General features: G+C 40.3%; 1 protein-coding gene and 1 long non-coding RNA gene across 19 annotated transcripts in view; one reads left to right on the top strand and one right to left on the bottom strand.

Moving 5' to 3' along the window:
* The window catches only part of ZNF583 (zinc finger protein 583), a 34,920-nt gene extending 28,821 nt beyond the window's left edge, over positions 1 to 6,099 (top strand). For all 12 annotated transcript variants that reach the window (XM_021095099.2, XM_013998841.3, XM_084962234.1 and 9 more), the window contains one exon: positions 3,565 to 6,099. In XM_021095099.2, coding sequence (XP_020950758.1) covers positions 3,565 to 5,042 — 1,478 coding nt within the window. In that variant the 3' untranslated portion in view covers positions 5,043 to 6,099. The remainder of the gene's footprint in view (positions 1 to 3,564) is intronic.
* LOC110261074 (uncharacterized) lies at positions 1,439 to 26,770 on the bottom strand. 7 transcript variants are annotated; one of them, XR_014806782.1, is made up of 7 exons: positions 13,226 to 13,367; positions 12,078 to 12,354; positions 11,336 to 11,492; positions 11,207 to 11,245; positions 7,668 to 7,765; positions 6,220 to 7,141; positions 1,439 to 3,864 (listed from the first exon to the last, which is right to left on the bottom strand). It is a non-coding gene; the product is annotated as an uncharacterized LOC110261074 (long non-coding RNA). The 7 variants fall into 7 exon arrangements; XR_014806784.1 differs by lacking the exon at positions 11,207 to 11,245; XR_014806783.1 differs by lacking the exon at positions 11,336 to 11,492 and having other exon boundaries at positions 11,207 to 11,275.
* Positions 26,771 to 27,294: the final 524 nt, after the last annotated feature.

Below are 27,294 nucleotides of genomic sequence, written 5' to 3'. Positions count from 1 at the left end.
CTGCAACCTACACCACAGCTCAGGGCAATGCTGGATCCTTAATCCACTCAGCAAGGCTAGGGATCAAACCTGCGTCCTCATGGATGCCAGTCAGGTTCGTTAACTGCTGAGCCACGACGGGAACTCCCTGTTTTTTTACTTTTTAGAAGGGCTGCACTTGGCGGCATATGGATGTTCCGGGGCTAGGGGTTGAATTGGAGCTGCAGCTGCTGGCCGACGCCACAACCACAGCAACATGGAATCCAAAACGTGTCTGCAACCTGCGCTGCAGCGTGCAGTAATGCTGGATCCTTAACCCACCGAGTGAGGCCAGGGATTGAGCATGCATCCTCATGATTACTAGTCAGGTTTCTTTCTGCTGAGGGACAGTGGGAAATCCCACTAAAGTCTGTCTTAATGCTTGTTTCCACCTGTCATCTTTTTTCTTAATGACTTTAATTACAGAGTAAATTGCATTCATATAAACAATATGCTGAGTTTGGACAGTTGTGTACATCCATGAAATCATCACCCCGTAAGATAGCTTGTGCCTCTCTGCAGTCCATCCTTGTCCACTCCTGGCTTTAAACACGAATCTGATCTGTCTCGTTGTAGATCAGTCTGCTTGTAAACTAAATGGAATCTTCCTGTTGTCTGGCTTGTTTCATCATGAAAATTACTTAAAAATTCCCCACAGTGCTGCGCGTATGAGTGCTTTATTCCTTTTGTTGCCAAGTAGCCGTCTTTGGTATAGATGGTCCACACTTTGTTTTTTCCGTTCACCTGCTCGAGCACATTTGGGTTGTTTGCCATTTGGGGCTACATTAAGCAGTCTTGGTTTGGACACATGTTTTTCTCTTTGGTAAATATCGAAAAGTGGAAAAACTGAATTGTATGATAGGAATATGTTTTAACTTTTTAAGAAATTGCCAAACAGTTTTCCAGAGAGCTTGTACCATTTTCATTCCCACCAGTGATGTGGAAGACTTCCAGTTGCTCTACATCCTTACCATATTTTAGTGAGTATTTTTTATTTTATTCATTCTGATGATTGTGTTGTGGTTTCTCAGTGTAGTTTTAGTGTGCATTTCTCTGATAAGTAATAATGTTGAGCATCTTTTCATGGCTTTTTGGCCATTCGTGTATCTTTTTTTGAAGTGTCTGTTCAAATCTTTTGCTTCATTAGGTTGTCTTTCTTATTGAATTGTTAAGAGTTCTTTATACAAGTATGCCTCATTCTGTTGTGTTCCACGTTATTGCACCTTTTTGCAAATTGAAGTTTTTTGGAATTCCTGCATTGTCTGTTGATGCTTAGTATTTTTAAACAGTAAGTGCTTTTTAATTGTTACGTACACTGATTTTTTAAGATTTAATGCTCTTGCACGCTTAAGTAGACTACAGTATAGTGTAAACATAACTTTTATATGCACCGAGAAACCAAAAAATTCACGTGACTCACTTTATTGCAATATTTACTTTATTGGGATGGCCTGGAAGTGAACCTGTTGTATCTCTGAGGTATGCCTATACAGCCTATAATACAAGTCCTTTGTCATTTATGTGTATCAAGATACATGTACCAGTTGTGGCTTGTGTTTTTATTTTTCTATTGCTGTCTTTTGAACATCAAAAAAGCTTTCAGTATTTGTGAAGTCTAAATTATTGTCTTTGTCCTTTTTGTGTCACATTCAGGAAATTCTTGCTACCCTCAGGTCACAGAGAGTTTATTCAGTCAGTATTTTTCTCCTAGGAATTTTATAGTTTTGGCTTTAACATTTTGGAATATGATCCATTAATCTTTGTGTCTTGGGTGAGGTAAAGTTTGAAGTTCATTTTTTTCCCCTGGATATACAGTGGCTCCAGTACCCTTTGTTAGAACGACCTTCCCTTCCCCATTATATTGTCTTGTTGGTACCTTTGCTGACAATCAGTTGACCATATATGCATGTGTTAAATTCTGAACTCTTATGTTCTCTTGATCTCCATATCTATCTATCCTACACTGGATCTGAGCTGCATCTGAGGCCTCTTCCACAGCTCATGGCAATGCCGGATCCTTAACCCACTGAGTGAGGCCAGGGATCCAAACTGTGTCCTCATGGATACTAGTCGGGTTCATTTCTGCTGAGCCACAATAGGAAATCCTAGTAAAATACTTTCTTATCTATTGACATGATATGATTTTCTAGAATTACAACGATTTTCACATATTAAACTTAACTTTGCACTTTTTATCGCATATTGGAAGAAATTTGATATAAGACTAACATGATTACAATACCAACTTTTAGTATAACCAGCCTTTGCAATCACATGATTCAACCACTCCAAAAATCATTAGATAGAAGAACAATAACTATCACATCTGATATTTTGGACAAACTGCTCTTCAACAATTATATTTCCTTCTGTTTCCCAAATGTTTTCCTTCATTTCCTTCAAGTAAGGGATTGTCAAGTAACTGTAATAAAGTGGCTGCCCTTTGGTAATAGTGTGATTACCGTCACTGACAATGTTCAAGGGGTTCGTTCATAACTAAGAAGAGCTGTATCTGCTGCCCAAGTAACTTTGCACTTGTGATTACACGTTCATATTTTCCTGGATTCGATTTACTATAATTTTACATAGCCAATTTTGTATAAGTTCTACATGTGTCTTTATGTGCTACACTGGTTTTGTAAATCATAGTAGAAATTTTGATTTTACTATAAATAAGGTGAGAGACCATTCGAAAGTCTTGAACAGAATAACAGGTGATTCGATTTGGGAATAGAAAAGGTAAAACAGATTAACCCACAGGTTTTAACACCTGTGGCAGGTTAATAAAATCAAGCAATTTGATAGAAAATGACTTGTATATAAAGGCTTCTTAGCTTTGTGATCAACTGAAAATTTACACTTGGTTGGAACGTATCATATAGAAAATGATATTCAGGAAGATCCTTTTCAGGTTGCAAAAGTTTAACCACATAGTTTTCTGTACACCTATGACAGTTAATGGAATCTGCTATGTTTTGGGGTCTGGGGATCTTACAGAGGTTTTTTTTAGTCATATTGACATGAAATTGGTTTTTAAAAGATAACGAACTTAGCTGGTATGCAGGAAACATGAGGCAAGAGAGGAATGGTATTTGGAGACTGTTCATATAGATAGTTATGCATGATTTTTTTTTTTTTTGTCTTTTTAGAGCTGCACCTGCAGCATATGGAAGTTTCCAGGCTAGAGGTCGAATTGGAGCTGCAGCTGTTGGCCTATGCAACAACAGGTCTGAGCCACATCTGGAAACTATACCACAGCTCACAGCAATGCCAGATCCTTAACCCACTAAGCCAGGCCAGGGATCAAACCTGCATCCTAACAGATACACCCATACTAGGATGCAGGTTTGTTACCCCTGAGCCATGATGGGAACTCCAATTAATTCATTTATTAATACATTTCACAAAGTTCTCTTTCGTATATTATTAGACTGTGTTTAACAGCTGTTAAATCCTTGAATTTGTGTATGTCATTTACCAATTTTTCTTTTATAAGTTTTCTAATGCATAATTACAAAACACATTTGTTTTCTTGATATCTTTTAGATTGGGAATATGCATCTAAAAACAATGAATTTTCATCAAAGCAAGTTACATATGAAGAATCATCCAAAGTAGTGATAATGGCAAGAAGCCATCTTAGTTATAACCTTGACTGCTCCAGTTTGAGAGAAAACTGTACAAGTGAGGATTGGTGTAAGAACCAGTTGAGAAGTCAGGAGGTGCATCCTGGTCAACTGATGATCACTCATAAAGAAATCCTCAATGTAGAGCAAAGTAATGAATATACTAAATCTTGGCAGACTTTCCATCAGGGTGCAATCTTTGACATAAAGCAGAGTTTTCCTACCAAAGAAAGAATACATAAACATGAGCCACAAAAGAGAAGGTACCAGAAAAAACCTGCTGAAATGAAACGTAAGAAAGTTTATGTAGAAAAGAAACTTTTGAAATGTAATGAATGTGAGAAAGTTTTCAACCAGACCTCATCTCTTACTCTTCATCAGAGAATTCATACTGGAGAGAAACCCTATGCATGTGTTGAATGTGGGAAAACCTTCAGCCAGAGTGCAAACCTAGCTCAGCATAAGAGAATACATACCGGAGAGAAACCCTATGAATGTAAAGAGTGTCGGAAAGCCTTCAGCCAGAATGCCCACCTTGCTCAACATCAGAGAGTTCATACTGGAGAAAAACCTTATCAGTGTAAAGAATGTAAAAAAGCCTTCAGCCAGATTGCACACCTGACTCAACACCAGCGAGTTCATACCGGAGAGAGACCTTTTGAATGTATTGAATGTGGAAAGGCCTTTAGTAATGGTTCGTTTCTTGCTCAGCATCAGAGAATTCACACCGGAGAGAAACCTTACGTATGCAGTGTCTGTGGGAAAGCCTTTAGCCATCGTGGATACCTGATTGTACATCAGAGAATTCATACTGGAGAGAGACCCTACGAATGTAAGGAATGTCGGAAAACCTTCAGCCAGTACGCACACCTTGCTCAACATCAGAGAGTTCATACTGGAGAGAAACCTTACGAATGTAAAGTATGTCGGAAAGCCTTCAGCCAGATTGCTTACCTGGATCAACACCAGAGGGTTCATACTGGAGAGAAACCCTATGAATGTATTGAATGCGGGAAGGCCTTCAGCAACAGTTCATCACTTGCACAACATCAGAGGAGTCATACTGGAGAGAAACCTTACATGTGTAAGGAATGTAGGAAAACATTTAGCCAGAATGCGGGCCTTGCACAACATCAGCGAATTCATACTGGAGAGAAACCTTATGAATGTAACATTTGTGGAAAAGCCTTCAGTTACAGTGGATCCCTTACTCTACATCAAAGAATTCATACTGGAGAGAGACCCTATGAATGTAAAGATTGCAGGAAATCTTTTAGGCAGAGAGCCCACCTTGCTCATCATGAGCGAATACATACAATGGAGTCATTCTTGACTCTTTCCTCTCCCTCACCCTCTATGTCCAGTCAGTTGCCAAGACCTATAGGTTTGATCTCCTAAACAGGCCTTGACTCTAACTCCTTTAATACGCTTCCATTCTATTATGTTTGTCCAACACACAGAAATCTATTTGACATGGACTATGGAAAGAGCTTTCTAATTGGTCTCCCTGTAGTTACCATTTCCTGCTCGTTGTCCATATTGCAGTCAAACTTGTATTTAAAAGTTTGATCATATCACTTCTCCCTCATTAAAACTTTTCATTAGCATCCCATAGTTCTTAGGTCAAGGCACATATTTCTCAAAGTAGCCTAAAAGACACCTTCTCATTGCCAATACCTCATTCCAGTCTATGTTTCAAAGTCCCATCTCATGTCACTATCCATCTCATTCTTTAGATACTTAACCAAGAAATCAAGAACTCACAGCCAGCATCAAATAGGTCTGGTTTTCAATTCTTACTCTTCCATTTTCTAGACCTCTAGTTTTGGACAGACATTCTGTCATTTCTAGGCTCAATCTTCTTATTTATGTTACGGGAATAATAATGGTACTACCTCAGAAGTTAACAAGAGGATTAAGTGAGATAATGCATGTAATTTGCCCAGCAGAGTGCCTAGCATAATCATTCAATAAACATTAAGGTAATAGATAAAAAGATACTATGTATACAGATAAGACCTGATCATCTCAGCAATGATTGATAAATAAAAACAACACCTCAAGACTCAAGATACTGTAAAGATTTTTAACTAGGAACAGTAGCCATTGTTTTGAAGGTGGATGATAAGATGTAATAGAGCTGATGTCAGAGTCCATGATGATTAAGATGCTGCCTTCAGTTTCAGCATAAACATACAGAGAACTGATTTTGTTGATAAGAAAAACTAACTTCATTATCTATTCAACAGTTTTAAGAAGCCAGGTTTTAAAAATCACTTGTAGTAAGTAAAACTTACTGAGATGTAGTCATCATTTAAACAAAAGCAATATAGATATTTTCTAAAAGAGAACTTTATATAGTCAATAACCAAAGAATAGAAAATAAAATTTAACTCTCCTCCCCTAATTACAGGTAGATGAACTGTATTAAACCCATGTCATTTAAACAGAAAAACCTGTTACGCTTTCTCAGCTATCATTTCAAAACTAGAGGGAAAAGAAACCAAAATTGTAGGTCAAAACTCATGAATACGTTTGACTTGGTGTGCATCAAGTTTAACTTGAATATGCATACCTTGAGGTGGGCATGAATTTTCCAGTTCTCCAGGGTTCACATCACTCCTTGTTCCCTTCATGACTTTACATCACTTCCTGACTCCCGAAGGCTTCGAGTATGCAATCAATGCAGTAACCAGTTCTCAAGAGAATATAGGTAGAAAGAAAATGATGCAAGTTAAATGGAGGATGAAAAGAACAGACATTTTATCCTTTTTTTGGGGAAGACTCATAGGTTAGTAGGCCCCAAATTAATCTACAGATTCTTTGTAACTAACAAAATCCTAAGAATATTTCAAGGCCTAAAACATTTTGTGTGTATCAACATGCACACACACATTCACAACAGATACACACATAAATATAAAGATATTTCATGTCAGTGGCTAAAACATATTGCCAAATATGATTCTATTCAAAAAAGTTATTTCCGGGAGTTGCCTTGTGGCTCAGCAGATTAAGGATCTGGTGTAATCACTGCCATGGTGTGGCCAAAAAGAAAAAAGTTACTGCTATACAAAATAATATCTTCACTTTATCCAAATGAAACCAGTATCATTATAGGACACCACAACATGCTTTACAATCATGGAGAACAATCTTCCTAAACATGAGATCCAAAACCCGCCTGCAACAAAGATTCCAGGTTTGACTGCATAAGAACTTTAATATGTTTTTTATGCAGTCAGAGATGGTACAAAAGGTTTTTAAACATGAGAACTGCAGAAAATTGGAGTTCCCATTGTGGTGCAGGGGAAATGAATCCGACTAGTATCCATGAGGATGCAGGTTTGATCGCTGGCCTCGCTCAGAGGATCAGGGATCCAGTGTTGCCATGACCTGTGGTGAGGTTTCAGATGTGGGTTGGATCTCAGGTTGCTGTGGCTGTGGTATAGACTGGCAACTGTAGCTCCGATTTGACAAATGCTGCAGGTGTGGCCCTAAAGAGCAAAAAAAAAAAAAAAAAAATGTATAAAATGATTAAAATACACTTAACCTATGAAATTCATATCCTTACCATAAAAGTGTTCCTACAAATCACTTAGAAAATAACACCTCCCTTCATGGGCAAAGGGTATAAAGAGGCAGCAGGTGACTGATGCAAGTGTGGTAAGTACTGAATCTCACCAGGATCAGAGTACAAGTTAAACTAACGAACTGCCATTTTTCGATAGACTGACAAAATTTGCACTGCAAGAGCACAGCAGAGGAGATACTTCTCTTTACTGATATGAGGGAGTATGAATCTGTACCATGTTTCTAAAAATAACAAATTTCAGAATTTTCATCAGGAAATCAAGATTTTCTTTTGCAGTTAAAAATAAGTTTATCTTCTATAGCCTATTAAACAGATAAATATGAAATGTATCAAACAAGCAGAAAATAAGTCATCAGTGGATGAAAGAAATTTGGTAAAAGACAAAAGGGAAAACAAAGTTTTTCATGAAAGGGAGAAAACGCTGTTACCTGAAATTTCTGCGTGATGGGAATTTCAGTAATGGGGGTCTGCCTACAGCATCCCCAGCAGAGCTCAAGCTTTGAGCTGGCTTGTGTCGAGGCTGGAGCTAAGGAGACAAGACGACAGGACCGTTAAATGGTTTTCTATTTGAAAGTGAAGATAGTACCCCTACCAACAGATTCCCCACTCCACACACGCCCCCTGCCCACCGCTTCTCTGCCACACCTGTGGCATGTGGATGTTCCCAGGCCAGGGATCGAACTTGCACAAGAGCAGCAACCCCAGTTGTGCAGTGATAACACTGGATCCATAACCCTCTGTGACCCACAGGAACGCTCATAAGTATATAAGTAAACTGAATGGGACCTTTCCTGCACACCAGTCACAAAAATGAGTTCTGGCTGCATAAATCCTGTGTGTAGAAGTAAACAGCAAAAGTATTAGAAGATAATATAGTAGGATATGTTTTTAACCTTGGTGTTGGACATATCTTCCTAAATCAGACAAAAATGAAAGCCATAAAGGGAAGATTAATGAACTTGGTTATATCAAAAGTTAGTGTGCTTTTAAAAAGTTAATAGATAAGCAACAGAAAGGGAAAAAATGACAAAGGGAAAGCTGTAAGAATATCTACAAATAGGGAGATATTCCTAGTTGTGGCTCAGCAGAAACAAATCTGACTAGCATCCATAAGGGTGCAGGTTCGATCCCTGGCCTCCACCCAGCACTGCTGTGAGCTGTGGTGTAGGACACAGACGCGGCTCGGATCTGATGTGGCTGTGGTATAGGCCAGTGGCTACAGCTCCGATTTGACCCCTAGCCTGGGAACCTCCATATGCCATGGGGTGCAGCCCTGAAAAGCAAAACAAAAACAAAATGCTACAGATAGGTAAAGGACAACCAAGCAAGAATGAAAATGAACAAAAGATAAGAATGGGCAAATCATAGAAGAAATGAAGATGACTAATGAATATGAGTCCCTACCTGGCTAGTACTGAGATGCAAATTTAAATAACGTATTATAAAAACTTGGCAACTGTGTGGAGAAATGGGTACTCCTTACTGGCACTCTGGAGGCACTGAAGTTTTTAAAATGTTCACTATAACCTCTGGCGGGCAGATTAGTTAGTATATGAAACTGGAAACAATCTAAATTTCAGTCTAAATCTAAATCAATAGAGGCATACATAGGCTACACGGAAATAGTAGCACCAGTTTAAAAGAAAGGACTGGTAGTAGTGATAGGGATTTGTCAATAAAAAACTGATTAAAAAGTGAAAAATGTGCTTAATAATAGAGTATCAGAGATTTTAAACCTATTTCTAAGACGTTTTCACAAGCATGCAAACATTCAGAAAAAGTCTTGGACACATCCAACGGATAAGTGTTTCTTTTGGAGAGAGAACTGGAAGTTCCTGGGGCTAGAGGTCAAACTGGAGTTGCAGCTGCTGGCCTATGCCGCAGCAGCACCAGATCCAAGCTGCATCTGCGACCCATGCCAGAGCCCATGGCAATGCTGGATCCTTTGTCCACTGAGTGAGGCCAGGGATTGAACCCGCATCCCCTGAATACTAGTCGGGGTAGTTACCACTGAGCCACAAGAGGACCTCCAAGAATGTTATCATTTAAAATTGCAAACCATTTAAAATTTCACACCATGGAAAAATTGAAGTTATGGAGAACTAGGTCAACTAGGGTGAGAGCTGGCAGCCTAAGGTGAAAACTTTTTTGGACTCTGGAGAATCTCACCAACTCACCAGCTCTTCCCTTGACTACAGAGAGTCTAGTAAACCTCATTCAGGTAAAGAGAGCTACAAGAACCTTTGCTATCTACCTAAGATAACTACACCATACCATTCTTAAGTGTGAACAGACAACTAAGGATCATCACAGATGAAGAAACGTATCAGCATAAGGACCAAGAGACAGCCGAAACTCAGAAGAGGAGAAGTTATATAATGAGAAGAAAATTAACATTTATGTTAGTCTGAGATTTATCAGATGATGCATTATTTTGTCTTTTGTCTTCTTAGGGCCTCACTCGCAGCATATGGAGGTTCCCAGGCTAGGGGTCTAATCAGAGCTACAGCTGCTGGCCTATGCCACAGCCACGTCAATGCCAGATCTGAGCCACATCTGAATCCTTAACCCACTGAGCAAGGCCAGGGATCGAACCCACAACCTCGTGGTTCCTAGTTGGATTCATTTTCCACTGCGCCACGATGGGAATTCCAGATGATGCATTTTTAAAGCAAGTATGAGAAGCTACCAAAAAGAATTAAGTAAGAACTCTTAAGAATGAAAAAGCATTCTTGGAGTTCCCTCTCTGGTGCAATGGGATCAGAGGCATCTCTGGAGTGCTGGAATAGAGGTTTGATCCCCAGGCCGGCAAAGTGGATTAAGGATCCAGCACTGCTGCAGCAACAACATAGGGTGCAACTGTGGCCCAGCTCTGATCCCTGGCCAGGAATTCCCTATGCCGTAGGGTGGAAGAAAAAAGAATGCATTACTACTGTAATAATAGAAGGTTTGAAAGAAAATTATGGAAACTCTTTTAAGTTCATGAATCTAAAAGAAAATGAGAGACAAAAGGGACTTGGAAGTTTACAAGGTCCAATGTCTAACTAATGCACGTTTCAGAGAAAAAAATTAATAGAGAAAATCTAAGAGCACTGTATTAAATAAGTGGTTAAGAATCTTTCTAAACTGAAAAAAGTTATGACTGTTCAATGTGGATTAATTCACTGAATGGTGAGCAAGCTGAAGTGCTCAACCATACTTATACAATCACAATTATATTATAAAAACAATTACAATAGGAAAAAAGGCACCAGAATTATGCTTGTGGAATTTCATAATACTACAGATGAGACTATCCTAAAAGTTTTCCAAAAAATGTTAATTCCTCCTAAAAGATAATAATAATCAAGACAGCATTAGCCTTCCCTCCCATGAGCAATATTATTTATTTACTTATTTGCTTTTTAGGGCCACACCTGGGGCATATGAAAGTTCCCAGGCTAGGGGTTGAATCAGAGCTGCAGCTGCCGGCCTACACCACAGCCACAGCAACGCAGATCTCAGCCGCATCTGTGTCCTATGTCACAGCTCACGGATCCTTAACCCACCAAGCAAGGCCCAGGTATCGAACCTGCAACCTCATGTTCCTAGTCAGATTCATTTCTGCTGCACCACAATGGGGACTCCATGAGCAATATTAGATTGTAGAATACAAAATAGCACTTGTCAACTCAAGAGGTAAAATTTCATGGAATCTAGAGGTCTATATCCAAACAGTAAAAAAAAAAAACATGAGGCTAAAATAAAATAAAACATGAGGTTGGGCCACAGATTGAATCATGCCACAGGAGCGGCAATGTCTGATCCTAAACCTGCCGAGCCACAAGGGAACTCCCAAATACTGGTATTTTGCATGTGTGGTTTACTTCAGTTTACTCCCCCTGTCCTTTATATAGGAGATTAAATGATTAGCAACATTTGGATGGAAAAGGAAAGAAACAAGAATGGCTTTATGCAGTGGACCTACCCTGGCACAGTAGGGTTGAGGATAACTAGCATGGTCATCCTGCAGCAATCAGACCAAATTACTGGTAGGCTAGAAATCCAGGGAGACAGGGAAGAAAAACTTGAGGAAGACTGGAAAGGGTTACATTACATAGAATTAACACGAAGCATGAGGATTTGTTTGTTCTTTTTGGCTGCATCCACAGCGTATGAAGTTCTGGGCCAGGGAAAGAACCTGCACCACAGCCGTGACGATGCCAGATCCGTAACCCGGTGTGCCCCAAAGGAACTCTTCAAGTTTGGGGATTCTAGTAATATAGTGAAGACAAAAGTTTGTTACAAGAAGAGAAAGGCAATTATTGGCTCTTGAAAAAAAAACAAAGGCAAAGCCATACCAAACAGCATGGTCCTATTAGAAGCCAAGCCCTCATAAAGTGTGTCAATTTTGGAAAATAGCTAAAATTTTAAAAAGAATCTGTATGACGGATATTAGAAATAGACTCCTTTGAGTGGGAACTGGGGTCACAATATTGGACTTAATAGGAGGAAATATCTTCGCATACTGCTTGGTTCTGGCCCTTCGGGGAATAACATTTACATGGTGATAAGGATCTAATGCTATTTTGTTTCCCACTTCAAAACAGAAAAATCCCTTAAGTCTTGTACGTGTATATATTGATCTACCTACTTAATAACGGAAAGGCAAAATACAGCTGATAGACGGACGGCGGAGTTTGCCAGGGAAATAAGAGACTGAAGCGAGGGGGCGATATGCTTCGGGTATGTAAAGGGCCATTTCTAAAACCGACATCTCCTCTATATATCTCGAGTAAGAAGTACAGGTCAGCTATATTTCAAGTTAAAAATACATCAGAGAGGCTCATTTAACTTACCTGATGGGATGAGTTAAGTCCTTGTTCTCTGATAAGAAAGACTCGTAAATGAGTGCATGAAGTTGATGAATTTACAAATAAGACTATAGCAGCTATAATCAGGATTCTGACAGAAACTCAATCCGAATTCATTTAGGGAAAAGGTTATTTATCAGCTCCTTAAGCTGAAAGATGCCGAGCGTGTATGGTCCAGCCTCAGGCAGGCGGGACCTAGGTGCTCCGATTCATCCGAGATGAGTAGCTCATCGTTCTTTCAGTTGTTTCATTCTCGGGCAGGCTGTCATTTGGTAGGAATAAAATGGTGCATGATATTAGACTTTAAAATCCTTAGAGTTTTTATGGAGTTCCCGTCGTGGCGCAGTGGTTAACGAATCCGACTAGGAACCATGAGGTTGCGGGTTTGATCCCTGCCCTTGCTCAGTGGGTTATGGATCCGGCGTTGCCGTGAGCTGTGGTGTAGGCTGCAAACACAGCTCCGATCCCACGTTGCTGTGGCCCTGGTGTAGGCCGGCGGCTACAGCTCCGATTTGACCCCTAGCTTGGGAACCTCCATATGCCACAGGAGTGGCCCAAGAAATGGCAAAAGACAAAAAAATAAAAATAAAAAATAAAATCCTTAGAGTTTTTAATCTCAAAAGCATGGTGATCTTCTCTCTCTCAGCCTTTCTGTCAGTCCCTGGGAGGAAAAACTAATTCATTTCAGTTCATGCTGTATGCACACTGTAGACCAGTCCCCTAATCCATGATATGGGTTATTTGGCCAGTCTGGGTCAAGTCCGTATGTGAGGGGACTGGATCACTGGATTGGCCAGAAAACAAAATGTCCCATGGAATGGGGGCGGGGTAGAGGGCAGTTGAGAATCGGTTCCCGTAAAGAAAATGCAGACGTGAACTGACAGGAGGGATCTACTGATTCACTAAGTGAGTAAATACTCATGTCTCTTGCTGCAGAAATACTGTGTTTAACGACAGGGCTCTGCCTGAGCCTCAAGAGCATATGGGTAAGTTGAATTTCCACGGGTCAAGTGACTCAGGATGCAGCAGCTTGTTATTACGCTACCTGGCTAGACTTCTTAGACAGCTATGTGGTGGACAAGGTAACTCCAACAGCAAGGGACTAGAGTGGGTGACAGGTGGTTGAAACTCACCTGGACCATTCGTGCCGGAGGTTTCAGGGGAGTTCCTTTTAAAGCACTTCGAAGAAGGCTTCCTGCACAGATGTCCGAGAGCGCTAACGGAGTGAAGCTGTTTCCATGAAGGGAAGCAGCTCTGCTCGACAAAGAGGACTGCCTTTAAAAAAGAAAACCTCATTTCCCCCTCGCTCTTCCTGGTCTCTAGAAAAGAGGGGGAGACTGGTACACTTCCTTAAGGAGGAAATTCGAAGGTATGGATGAGGAGGCTTCCAAAATAGTTACTAAATTCTGAACTTAAAGTGTGGAATCAAGACATCTATCCACTTCTCCTTTCTGAAAGCAAGTTAAAGCAACAGGAAGAAGCAGCAGCAGACATAGAAGCTCCGTCTTTGATGAAGTAAAGAAACAGCTATAATCCAAGTCTCAAAATCCACAAGGAAATGCTGCTAAATGTGGGGAGAACCCCGGGAGCAGAAACTGATGACGCACTGAGCACCACATTCCTCCCAAGCAGTGGCGTATCTGGAAGGGCAAAAGACAGGGCCCCCTGACTTTGGCTGGATGTGAAAGGGCTGGCTTCGGAAGTCTCCCTAGGAAAGCAGTGCCCCTGGGGCACAGCAGGTGAAAGAACCAGCATTGTCACTGCAGTGGTTTGGGTTGCTGCAGTGGCATGAGTTGGATCCCTGGCCTGGTACCTTCCTCATGCCATGGGCATGGCCAAAAAGAGAAAAGCTGTCTCCCTAAACTCTGTTTATAACAGGAAAAGCGAGGTAGGGGAGGAGCTGGAGTGTTCAAGGAGGAAACACAGGGGTTTTGAAAAGGTAATTTGTCACGTGACAGAGGAGCGGGAAGCTGCAAATGACATGCAGGACTGCAAGATAAATGCTAAGTCCTTGCTACTCAGCGAGTGGGCCATAGCCTAGCAGCATCAGCGTCACCTGAGAATCTGCCAGGATTCCAGAATCTTGGACCTTAATCCAGACCTAGTCATTCAGAATCTGTAGCTGTACAAAATGCCCAGGTGATCTGAATACACGGTAATATTTGAGACTCACTGGCGTTTGATAAATAGCTAGATCAGGAAGAGCTCTATTCATTCAAAAATGTAAACTCTAGGAGGTGCTGCTGTGGCACAACAGGACTGGTGGTACCTCTGCAGCGCCACAACACAAGTCCAATCCCCGGCTCGGCACAGTGGGTTAAAGGATCCAGTGTTGGCACAGCTGCGGCACAGGCTGCAATAGGAGCTTGGATCTGATCCCTGGTTGGGGCACTCCATATGCCATGGGGCAGCCAAGGAAGGAAAGGAAGGGAGGGAGGAGAAAAGGGAAAAAAAAGTTAACTCTAGACCCTGTGGAAAAATAGTAGACTCAGACTTAGAAAATGCTCTTGGAGTTCCCATCGTGGGGCAGTGGTTAACAAATCCGACTAGGAACCATGAGGTTGCGGGTTCGATCCCTGGCCTTGCTCAATGGGTTAAGGATCTGGCATTGCCGTAAGCTGTGGTGTAGGTCGCAGAGGCGGCTCGGATCTGGCATTGCTGTGGCTGTGGTGTAGGCTGGTGGCTACAATTAGACTAGGCTTCAATTAGACCCCTAGCCTGGGAACCTCCATATGCCACGGGAGCGGCTCTAGAAAAGGCAAAAAGGCAAAAGCAAAAAGGCAAAAAAAAAAAAGAAAGGAAGAAATTGCTCTTAACAAAACTGAACAACAACAAAATATGTCAGCATCACTGAAAGAGGAAAGTGATACCACCTTATATCACACACTATAAAAAGTATAATACAGAAACAACCGTCAGGGCCAAATTAAAAGAACATGCCAGTATGTTTGGCACTCTCTGCCCTCTAGCTAAAGTAGCACAGTGGAGAAAAAGTAGACAGAAGAAATTCTGAAAAACTTCACTAATATATCTCAAGGTGGGCAAGATGTAGGCAGTTTGAGACAAAGGTACATAAAATTCACCTAAGAACTCATCATGGCAAATGTTCCTGTTGTGAACAGGAAAGGCATGTTGCCAATATTTATTAAAATATGACTCTCGGGGTTCCATCGTGGCTCAGCGGTTAAAGAACCCGACTAGCATCCATGAGGACGTAGGTTCAATCCCTGGCCTTGCTCAGTGGGTGAAGGATCTGGCATTGCTGTGAGCTGTGATGTAGGTTGCAGACGCAGCTCAGATCTCAAGTTGCTGAGGCTCTGGTGTAGGCTGGAGGCTACAGCTCAGATTTGACCCCTAGCCTGAGAACTTCCATATGCTGTGGGTGTGGCCCTAAATAAATAAATAAAAATGTGACTCTCTTTTGATACAGCAATTTAATCCTCTAAAAATATTAGTAAAAAATTTCAAAAGCCTATGTAAAAGAATGTTAATTGCAAAGCTTTTTAAAAATAAAAATCCTAGATCTGTAGTGATTCCTACCCTCACTAAATGCTTATTTTGGATCTGCACTGCTGGGGAAGGTGGAAGTACAGGGAATTGTTTACCCTCCCATATGAAACAGTGGACAAAAATATATGAAACCTTGGAATTTAAGACACTGGATAGCAGGCAAAGAAACAGGGATCCTTGATAAATGGGAGATTAATGAGGTGAGGCCTCTGATTTCCCCAGAAACTGAAAGAAGTCTTTCCAGGCTGTGGTTTCCCTAAGCTGAGGAAATGCAGCTGGGAGTCAAGGAGACTGAGGTGGCTGGAATTCACCAGATGAAGTTTCTGAAAGTTCTTAAGAGGAAAAAATCCCTAGACATCTGCAGAATTTTTATCTGAGTTGACTCTGAATACTAATCAGAACATGCATGTGAAGAGATTACTTGAAGCTGGAGTTCCCATTGTGGTGCAGTGGAAATAATCTCACTAGGAACCATGAGGTTGCGGGTTCGATCCCTGGCCCTGCTCAGTGGGTTAAGGATCCGGCGTTGCCAGGAGCTGTGGTGTAGGTCGCAGATGCAGCTTGGATCCTGCATGGCTGTGGCTGTGGTGTAGGCCGGCAGCTGCAGCTCCGATTTGACCCCTAGCCTGGGAACCTCCATATGCCATGGGTGTGGCCCTAAAAAGAAAAGAAAAATTACTTGAATACGGGGAAAAACTGATAGAACTATGAAAAGAAACAGACAAATCCAAATCTTTAAAATAAAAACTGTCACCAGAAATAAAAAAGGACACTACATATTGATCAAGGGATCAGTACAAGAAGATAAAGCACCTGTAAATATATAAGCACCCAACAGAGGTCCACCTTGATATATACAGCAAATATTAACAGACATAAAAGGAGAAACTGACAGTAACACAGTAACAGCAGGGGGCAGTAACACTCACATCAATGGACAGACCGTGTAGATAGAAAACCAGCAAGGAAGCAGAGGGCTTAAATGGCACATTAGACAAAATGGACTTAATTGATGTTTACAGAGGATTCCACCTGAAAGCAGCAAAATATACATTCTTGTCACGTGCACATGGAACATACTACAGAGTACATACTAGGCCATAAAACATGCCTTGATAAATATAAGAAAACTGAAATCATGTTGAGTATCTTTTCTGACCACATTATCATGAGGCTAGAAATCAACTACAGAGAAAACTTCAAAACAAACACACATGTGGAGGATAAGCAGTATGCTACTAAACAACCAATGGATCACTGAAGAAATCCAAAAATACCTACAGACAGGAGTTCCCGTCGTGGCGCAGTGGTTAACGAATCCGACTAGGAACCATGAGGGTGCGGGTTCGGTCCCTGCCCTTGCTCAGTGAGTTAACGATCTGGCGTTGCCGTGAGCTGTGGTGTAGGTTGCAGACGCGGCTTGGATCCTGCATTGCTGTGGCCCTGGTGTAGGCCAGCGGCTACAGCTCCGATTCGACCCCTAGCCTGGGAACCTCCATATGTCGTGGAAGCGGCCCAAAAGAAATAGCAAAAAGACAAAAAAAAAAAAAAAAAAAAAAAAAAAAAAAAAAAAAAAACCTATAGACAAATAAAAATGCAAACATGACAATCCAAACCTATCGGACATAGCAAAAGTAGATCTAAGAGGGAAATTTATAGCGACACAAGCATATCTCAGGAAACAAGAAAAATCTCAAATGAACAACTTTACACTTAAAGCAACCAGAGAAAGAAGAACAAACAAAACCCAAGGTTAGTAAAAGGAAAGAATTCATACAGATCAAGAACAGAAATAAATGGAGACTTAAAAAAATAGGAAAGATCAATGGAACTAAAAGCTGATCCCTTGAAAAAATAAAACTGAAAAACCTTTAGCCAGACTCAGCAATAAAAAAAGAGAGGGCCCAAATCAATAAAATCAGAAATGAAAAAGAAGTCACAACCAACACCACAGAAATACAAAGGATCATAAAAGACTATACGCCAAGAAAATGGACAGATTCTTAGAAAAGGAGATTCTCATGACTGAACAAGGAAAAAAATATAAAATATGAACAGATTACCAGTACTGAAACTGAATCAGTAATATAAAAATTCCCAACAAATAAAAGTCCAGGACCAGATAGCTTCACAGGTGAATTCTACCAAACATTCAGAGACAAGTTAATAGCTATCCTTCTAAAACCAAAAGCTTTTCACAAAATTCGACATCCGTTCATGATGAAAACTCTCCAGAAAGTGGGCACAGAGGGAACACAACACAATAAAGCCTATATATGGCAGACCCACGGCTAATGTGATATTCAATGGTGAAAAGGTGAAGCATTCCATCTAAGATCAGGAACAAGACAAGGATGCCCACTCTCACCACTCTTATTCAACATAGTTTTTGGAAGTCCTAGCCATGACAAGACTTTTTTCAGTGAAGAAAAAGAAAAGGAATCCAAATTAAAAAGGAAGTAGTAAAAGTGTCACTGTTTGCAGATGACATGATTCTATACATAGAAAATCCTATCAAAGAACATCAATGAATTTCATAAATTTACTGGATACAAAATCAATACACAGGGAGTTCTTGTTTTGGCACAGCGGAAACAAATCCAACGAGGAACCATGAAGTTGCAGGTTCAATCCCTGGCCTCACTCAGTGGGTTAAGGATCTGATGTTGCCATGAGCTGTGGTGTAGGTTGCAGACACGGCTCGGATCTGGCATTGCTGTGGCTCTGGTGTAGTTCAGCAGCCACAGTTCCGATTAGACCCCTAGCCTGGGAACCTCATATGCCTCAGGTGCAGCCCTAAAAACACACACACACACACATATCAATACACAGAAATCTCTTGTATTCCTATACACTAATGATGAAATATCAGAAAGAGAAATTAAGGAAACAATCCCATTTACTGTCACATCAAAGAGAATAAAATACCTACGCATAAAGCTACCTAAGGAGGCAAAAGACTTCTAAACCAAAAACTATGAGTTGCCAATGAAAGAAACTGAAGGTGACACAAAGAGATAGAAAGACATACTGTGTTCCTGGACTGGAAGAATCAGTACTATCAAAATGACCATACTACCCAAGAAAATCTACAGATTCAATGCAGATCCCTATCAAGTTACCAATAGCATTTTTCTTTTCTTTTTTTGTCTTTTGAGGGCCGCACCTGCAGTGTATGGAGGTTCCCAGGCTAGGGGTCGAATTGGAGCTGTTGCCTCCAGCCCATGCCAGAGCCTCAGCAATGCCACATCTAAGCCGCATCTGTGACCTACATCACAGCTCACAGCAATGCCAGATCCTTAACCCACTGAACGAGGCTAGGGATCAAACCTGCAACCTCATGGTTTCTAGTCAGATTTGTTTCTGCTGTGCCATAATGGGAACTCCCCCAATGGCATTTTTCAAAAAACTAGAACAGGAAACTTTAAAATTTTATGGAAATACAAAACACCCCAAATAGCAAAAGCAATCTGGAAAAAGAATAATGGAGCTGGAGGAATCAGATTGTAAGACTTCAGACTATACTACAAAGCTACAGTAATCAAAACGGTATGGTACTGGCAACCCAAAACCCAGAAATATAGATCAATGGAACAGGACAGACAGTCCCAAAATAAACCCACACACCTATGGTCAATCTAAGACAAAAGAACCAATAATATACAATGGAGAAAAGAAAGTCTCTTCCATAATTGGTGCTGGGAAAACTGGACAGCTACATGAAAAAGAATGAAATTAGAATAATAACACCATACACAAAAATAAATTAAAAATGAAATATAAACCTAAATATAAACTTAAACCTAAATATAAGACACTAAAACTCTTAGAGAAAACATAGCCAGTACACTGTCTGACGTAAATCTCAGCGATATCTTTTTTTTTCAAGCATAAACACATATTTATAAACTCATATTGAACACCAATGGCCATATACTCTGCTGCACCTTGATTTTTTTCCTTTATTACAGCTGAGAGATCATTTCGCATCAGTGAATACAGAATGGTTTCATTTTTTAAACTACTCAATGAATTTTATTACATTTATAGTTGTGCAACAGTCATCACAACCAAATTTTATAGCATTTCCATCCCAAACCCTCAGTGCATCCCCCCACCCCCAACCTGTCTCATTTGGAAACCGTAAGTTTTTCAAAGTCTGTGAGTCAGTATCTGTTCTGCAAAGAAGGTCATCGTGTCCTTTTTTCCGATTCCACATATAAGTGATAGCATTTGATGTTGGTGTCTCACTGTCTGATTGATTTCACTTAGCGTCATAATTTCTAGGTCCATCCATGTTCAGCAATATCTTTTTATTCACCTTTGAGAGTAATGAAACTAAAAGCAAAAATAAACAATGTGACTTAATTAAACCTTCGACTCCTTAGAAAACTAAATATACAACTACCATAACACCCAGTTATCCTACTCTTGGGCATATATCCAGACAAAACTTTTCCATGAAAAAGACAAACGCAGCCGTATGTTCACTGCAGCACTATTCACAATAGTCAAGACATGGAAACAACCTAAATGTGCATGGACAGATAAATGGATTAAGATGTGGTACATGTACACAATGGAATACTACTCAGCCAAAAAAAGAACAAAATAATGCCATTTGCAGCAACGTGGATGGAACTAGAGACTCTCATACTGAGCGAAGTAAGTCAGAAAGAGAAAGACAAATACCATATGATATCACTTATATCTGGAATTTACTATACGGCACAAATGAACCTTTCCACAGGAAAAAAACTCATAGACTTGGAGAAAAGACTTGTGGTTGCCAAGGGAAAGGGAGAGTGAGTGGGATGGACTGGAAATTTGGGGTTAATAAATACAAACTGTTGCCTTTGGAATAGATAAGCAATGAGGTCCTGCTGTATAGCACTGGGAACTATATCTAGTCACTTATGATGGAGCATGATAATGTGCAAAAAAGAATGTATCTATCTGTGACTGGGTCACCTTGTACAGTAGAAAACTAACAGAACACTGTAAACCAGCTATAATGGAAAAAATAAAAATTATTTAAAAAAAACTTAAAAGCTTTTGCACAGCAAAGGAATCCATCCAAAAAAAAAAAAAAAAAAGAAAGAAAGAAAAGAAAAGAAAATCCATAGAATGGGAGAAGATATTTGTAAACACAGCAACCAACAAGGGGTTAATCTTCAAAAATATCCCATGCAGCTCAATATCAAAAAAAACGGGCAGAACATCAAAACAGACATTTCTCCAAAGAAGACATACAGATGGCCAAGAAGCACATTAAAAAAATGCTTGACATCACTAATTATTAGAAAAATACAAATCAAAACTACAATGATATATTACCTCAAACCAGTCACAGTGGCTACCATCAAAATATCTATAAACAACTGAAGTTCCCTTGTGGCTCAGCAGGTTAAGAACCCAACTAGCATCCATGAGCATGTGGATTCAATTTCTGGCCTTGCTCAGTGGGTTAAGAATCCAGCCCTTCCGCAAGCTGTGACAGTGGTCACAGGAGAAGCTTGGATCTGGCTTTGCTGTGGCTGTGGCATAGGCTGGCAGCTGCAGCTCCAATTTGACCCCTAGCCTGAGAACTTCCATATGCCCCTAATGTGGCCCTAAAAAGGAGGAAAAAAAAATCTACAAACAATAAATGCTAGAGAGGATGTGGAGAAAAAGGAATCCTCCTATACTGTTTGTGGGAATGTAAATTCATACAACCACTATGGAAAACAGTACGGAGGATCCTTAAAAAACTGAAAATAGAAGCTCTCTGGTGGCTCAGCAGGTTATGGCTCTGGTGTGGTCACAGCTGTAGCTTGGGTCACAGGTGTGGGGCAGGTTCAATCCCTGGCCCAGGAACTATACTGCATGTTTTGGGTTCAGTCAAAAACAAACCAACCAACAACGACTAATAACAGAACTACCATATGATCCAGCAATCCCATTCTTGGTAATATATCCAGAGAAAACCATAATTTGGAAAGATACCAGAACCCCAATGTTTATTGCAGCACCGTCTATAATAGCTAAGATGCTGAATCCAACTGTCCACTGACAGATGAATAAAGATGTGATATATGTATATATGTAAAATGGAATATTACTCAGCCATAAAAAGAATGAAATAATGCCACGTGCAGCAACATGGGTGGACCTGGAGACTATGATAGTAAGAGAAGTCAGACATAGAAATACAAGCATCATATGCTATCACTTCTGTGGAATCTAAAACAATGATACAAATGAACTTATTCACAAAACCGAATCAGACTCAAAGACTTTGAAAACAAACTTATGGTTACCTAAGGGGGAAGGTGGAAGAGGGATAAATTAGGATCTTGGGATTAACAGATACTACTGTAGGAGTTCCCATCATGGCAAAGCGGAAATGAATCCTACTAGGAACCATGAGGTTGAGGGTTCGATCCCTGGCGTTGCTCGGTGGGTTAAGGATCCGGCGTTGCCATGAGCTGTGGCATGGGTCGCAGACGTGGCTCAGATCTGGCGTTTCTGTGGCTGTGGTGTAGGCTGGTAGCTGTAGCTCTCAATGGACCCCTAGCCTGGGAACCTCCCTATGTCATGGGTGCAGCCCTCAAAAGACAAAAAAAAAGGAATAAAGATACTACTATAAACAAAATAAATAATCAACAAGGATCTACAGTATAGTACAGGGAACTCTACTCAATATTCTATAATAACCCATATGGGAAAAGAATCTGAAAAAGAATGGATGTATACATTACTGAATCACTTCACTCTACACCTAAAACTAATACAACGTTGTAAATCAACTGTACTTCAATAAAACAGACAAATCCACAACTATAACTGACTTTGACATCCATCTCTCAAAAGAACAAGTAGACTGGAAATCAGTAAGGATACTGAAGACTTGAACAATGCTATCAGCCTATCTGACCTGACACTTAAAAACACTCTCCACCCAGGAACAGAACACACGTTCTTTTCAAATGCACCCAGAACATTTACCAAGACAGATAACATTCCAGGCCTTAAAACATTAATTAATAAATTTAAAAAGATTCAATCCATATAAAATGTTTTCTGACCAGAATGGTACAAGTTATAAGTAAATAATAGAAGGATAATTGGAAAATCCCCAAATATTTGGGTCTAATAGTTAGTAACCTATGGATAAAAGAGAAAGCAAATGGGAAAACAAAGTATTTTGAACTAAATGAAGCTTGTAACATAGCACATCAAAATATGAGGCATGCAGCTAACTCCATACCTAGAAGGAAACATAACAGCACTAAGTTATAAAATAAAGCTCTCGAATCAATAACTTCAATTTACACCTTAATAAATTAGAAAATTAAGAGCAATGAAACCCAAAGTTAGAATAAGAATGGATAGAAATCAAGAGGAAACAGAAGAGCAAAAGCTGGTGAACTCAGACAATAGGAAGAAAAAGTGAAAATATACAAGTTACCAACATCTGGAATGGCAAAAGTGACATCATTACAAATTCTAGTTATTAGATGGATGATAAGAGAATGCTGTGAACTTTTTGCAAACAAATTTCACCATTTGGATAAAATACAAAAGTTTCTTGAATCAAACTGCCAACTTCACTCAAGAAGAAATGAGATAATCAGAACCGCTCTGAGATCTATTAAAATGGAATTTCTAATTTATACCTTCCAAATATTTTCAGATACCATGCTATTATTGCTCATTTAGTCCTTTATCATCAGGGAATATACTTTACATAATTTTAAAAAATTCATTAAGATTTGTTTTGTGGGAAAAAAAAAAAAAGGAGTTCCCATCTTGGCACAGCAGAAACGAATCCAACTAGGAACCATGAGGTTGCAGGTTTGCTCCCTGGCCTCGCTCAGTGGGTTAAGGGTCCAGCGTTGCTGTGAGCTGTGATGTAGGTCAGACGTGGTTTAGATCTGGCATTGCTCTGGCTGTGGTGTAGGCTGGCAGCTGTAGCTCCGATTCAACCCCTAGCCTGGCAACCTCCACAGCCCGCAGGTGCGGCCTTAAAAAGTGGAGGGGAAAAAAAAAAAAAAAAGATTTGTTTTATGATGTCTCAGTGAAATGTTTCATGTGTACTTGGAAAGCGTATTCTACTCTTGTGGAATGGAATGTTTTATAAATGCCAACTCGTTACACTGGTTGTGCTGTTCAATTCTTCTATAGCCTTACAGATTTTTTACTTGTTTTATCAATAACAAAGAGAGAAGTGGTGAAGTTTCCAATGGAGATCATAAGCTTTATCTCTACATACTCTTTTTTCCTTTATGTTCTTTGTACCCCTCTGATTTCATGCATATATATTTAGGATTGTTATGTTTACCTAGAAAATTTGTTATGTAGTGTTTCTCTTCATCCCTGATTATATTTCTCATTCTGAAATCTACTTCAGTGATTTCAGTTTTATTAGTGTTTGTCTAATCTTACCTCTCCCCGCTATTTAAGTTTTATATATTCCTTTAGAGTGAGTTTCTGCTATACAACATGGAGTTGGGTCCTGCTTTTTCATTCAATCTTACAATCGTTTTTTTTGGTTTTGAGGGCTACACCTGGACATATGGAAGTTCCCAGGCTAGGGGTCGAATCAGAGCTGCAGCTGCTGTCCTATGCCACAGCCACAGCAACTCGGGATCCGAGCTGAATCTGCGACCTACACCACAGCTCGTGGCAATGCCGGATCCCTGACCCCCCGAGCAAGGCCAGGGATTGAACCTGCATCCTCATGTATACTAGCTGGGTTTGTTACCTCTGAGCCATGACAGGAGCTCCTTACAATCTCTTTCATCTGGTATATTTAGACCATTTCCGTTTTTGTTTTTTGGTCTTTTCAGGGCCGCACCTGCTGCACATGTAAGTTTCCAGGCTAGAAGTCTAATCAGAGCTACAGCTGCCAGCCTGCACCACAGCCACAGGATCTGAGCCGTGTCCACGACCTACACCACAGCTCATGGCAACACTAGATCCTCAACCCACTGAGTGGGGCCAGTGATCAAACACACACCGTCAAGGATACCAACCAGGTTCGCTGCCACTGGGCCACAACTCTAGGGACCTCCTAGACCATTTCCTTTGAAGTAATTTTTTATGTATTTTGATTAAAAGCCATCTATCCTCTTAACTATTTTCTAATTGTTCTGCCTATTCTTTGGTTTTTGTTCACTATCTGCCTTCATACTGGGTTCCAGATCATTATTTCATTTTATTCTCTTAATTGCTTATATCTCTTTAAAATGTTTTTGTGGTTACTCTCCGGTTATGATATACCCATTAATCAGAATAGATCTTCAAATAGGCCATTAAAAAGCACAGCTTCTACACAAGATATTCCCACCTTCTCCCTCCCACCCTTTGTGCTTCTGTCACATGTTTACACATACATATGCCGCAACATAAAACATTTTACTGTTTTAGAGAGCTTTTAGATATTTAGATAAAAGAAAAATTAGCTTACCTTCATTTATTCCATTTCCAGATCTGTCCCTCTGTACACATCCAGGGATATGTTGTTTTTCACATCCCTTCTGTTAAAGTATTTCTTTTAATGCGGGGTCTCCTGGCAATGTATCTTCTCAGTTTTTCTTTTCCCTGAGAAAGTCTTCATTTCTCTATCAATTTTGAAAGACACTGTCATTAAACATTTCATAGAGACAGCTTTTTGCTTTCCTTTGTTCCTCTGTATGCAATGACTTTTTTTTTTTCCCGGTAATCTTTCCCGACAGCCTTTGGGCTTTACGTAGGTTTGTGTTCTGATGTCCTTTGACTTACCTTCAGGTTCACGTCGTCTTTCCGTGGCTGTGTCAGGTGTATCTGTGAGGCTGTTGAAGGTATTTTCCGTTTACGGAGTTCTTCATTTCTAGTGTCTCCATTTGATTCTTACAGTTCTCTCTCTGATCAAATGACCCGTCTGATTTGCCTGCTGTGCACTTTTTTCATATGACCTTTTAAAGTAGTCAGTTATTTAAGATTGTGTCAGATAGTCTGAATCTAGTTCTGCACTGCTTTGTCTCTTGGTGGGGGAAGATTTTTCTTGCTTTCTTGTGAAAAAAAAATTTTTTGGGGGGGAGGGCAAAAACTAAGGCAGCTTGTATAGCACAGTACAAACAGGTAAATAGATTTAATTCCTGGAAATGGTCAAGTCATTCCTCTGTTAAGCCTTTAACATAGGTTTCCACTAATACAAGATTTGGACCAGGTTAAGCTTGATTGTTGCAATGATTACCCTAAGTTCAACACAGCCTTCAGGACTCACAGTGATTTCTTAGAGCGAGGGCTTGCTCTCCAAGGGTTGATCTCAATGTCTGGGTGACTTTCAGATTCTGGTGTTCCCTTTGGATTATGCCTCAGAGACAGTCCCGCTAAGCTATTTTCACTCATTCATTCAACATTTGTTGAGTGCTTACCACTTCCTGTGTGCCAGTAACGTACTAAATGCTGGAACTTGTAATTCCTCTAATACTCCACAACCCTAAGCCAGTATTTTGTACATCTGTACTTTCTCTATTGCCTTCAATAGCGTCCCAACTTTTGTGTGCCTAGTACATACCAATTCTCCCTTTAACACTATCCACCATCTCCAGGAATTCCCATTGTGGCTCAGTAGTAATGAGCCCGACTAATACTCATGAGGATTTGGGTTCAACCCTTGGCCCCACTCAGTGGGTTAAGGATCCAGCGCTGCCGTTATGGTGTAGGTCGCAGACATGGCTTGGATCTGGCATGGCTGTGGCATAGGCTGGCAGCTGCAGCTTCAATTTGACCCCTAGCCTGGGAACTTCCATATGCCAAGCACGTGGACCTAAAAAAGAAAAAAGAAAGAAAAAAAAACTACACGTGTATATATACATGTACATCCACTATCACCAGCTCCATAAGTCATCTATCGCCATGGAGTTCATGATCCTCTGTGTTACCTGTGTACTTTATACGCTTCCATGTTTAAGTATCTTGTACTCTAGTAAAATGTAAGTGCCTGCAGGCAAGAACAATGTCTTTTTAGTATACATTATATGTTTTAGGTTTAGGATCATTGATCTGGAACCAACCTCTTGGTAGAAGACTTAAAGCAGAAAGGTGTGTGTATAGAAGGGCAGGGAGAAAACACATACCTACACAGGAGTCTTCTCTGTGTTATCTGCTCATCCGTTTGCTTGAAGTGTAGAATTTTTAGGCTGATTTTGGAGATTGAAAAATTAAATGAAAATTAATGGAAAATTAATTGGAAGTTTAAATGGAATTTTTTTTTTTTTTTTTTGTCTTTTTGCCTTTTCTAGGGCAGCTCCCATAGCATATGGAGGTTCCCAGGCTAGGGGTCTAATCAGAGCTATAGCCGCCGGCCTACACCTGAGCCACAATAACACCAGATCCAAGCCGTGTCTGTGACCTACACCACAGCTCATGGCAACGCCAGATCCTTAACCCACTGAGTGAGGCCAGTGATTGAACCCGCAAGCTCATGGTTCCTAGTCGGATTTGTTAGCCACTGAGCCATGACAGGAACTCCTGGAAAAGGAAATTTAATGGTAAGTTTAAATAGAAAATTAATTGTTCTATTATCCTGCATGCCTGTGCCCTTCACAAATTCAGGTGTTGTTTTCTTAGCTGTGGTCAGAGTTAGAGGAACCTAAACCATGTGGTCAAACATTCCACAAAGGTGTTTGAACAAGGTATGAGTGCTTTCAAAAGTAGTTTTTGC

Source organism: Sus scrofa, chromosome 6 (genome assembly GCF_054392235.1).
Source record: "Sus scrofa isolate SSC_HxYL_T2T_F1_AM1 chromosome 6, Sscrofa_HxYL_maternal_Yorkshire_Landrace_v2.0, whole genome shotgun sequence".
Taxonomy (NCBI): domain Eukaryota; kingdom Metazoa; phylum Chordata; class Mammalia; order Artiodactyla; family Suidae; genus Sus; species Sus scrofa.
This window is presented reverse-complemented; position numbering and strand designations above follow the sequence as displayed.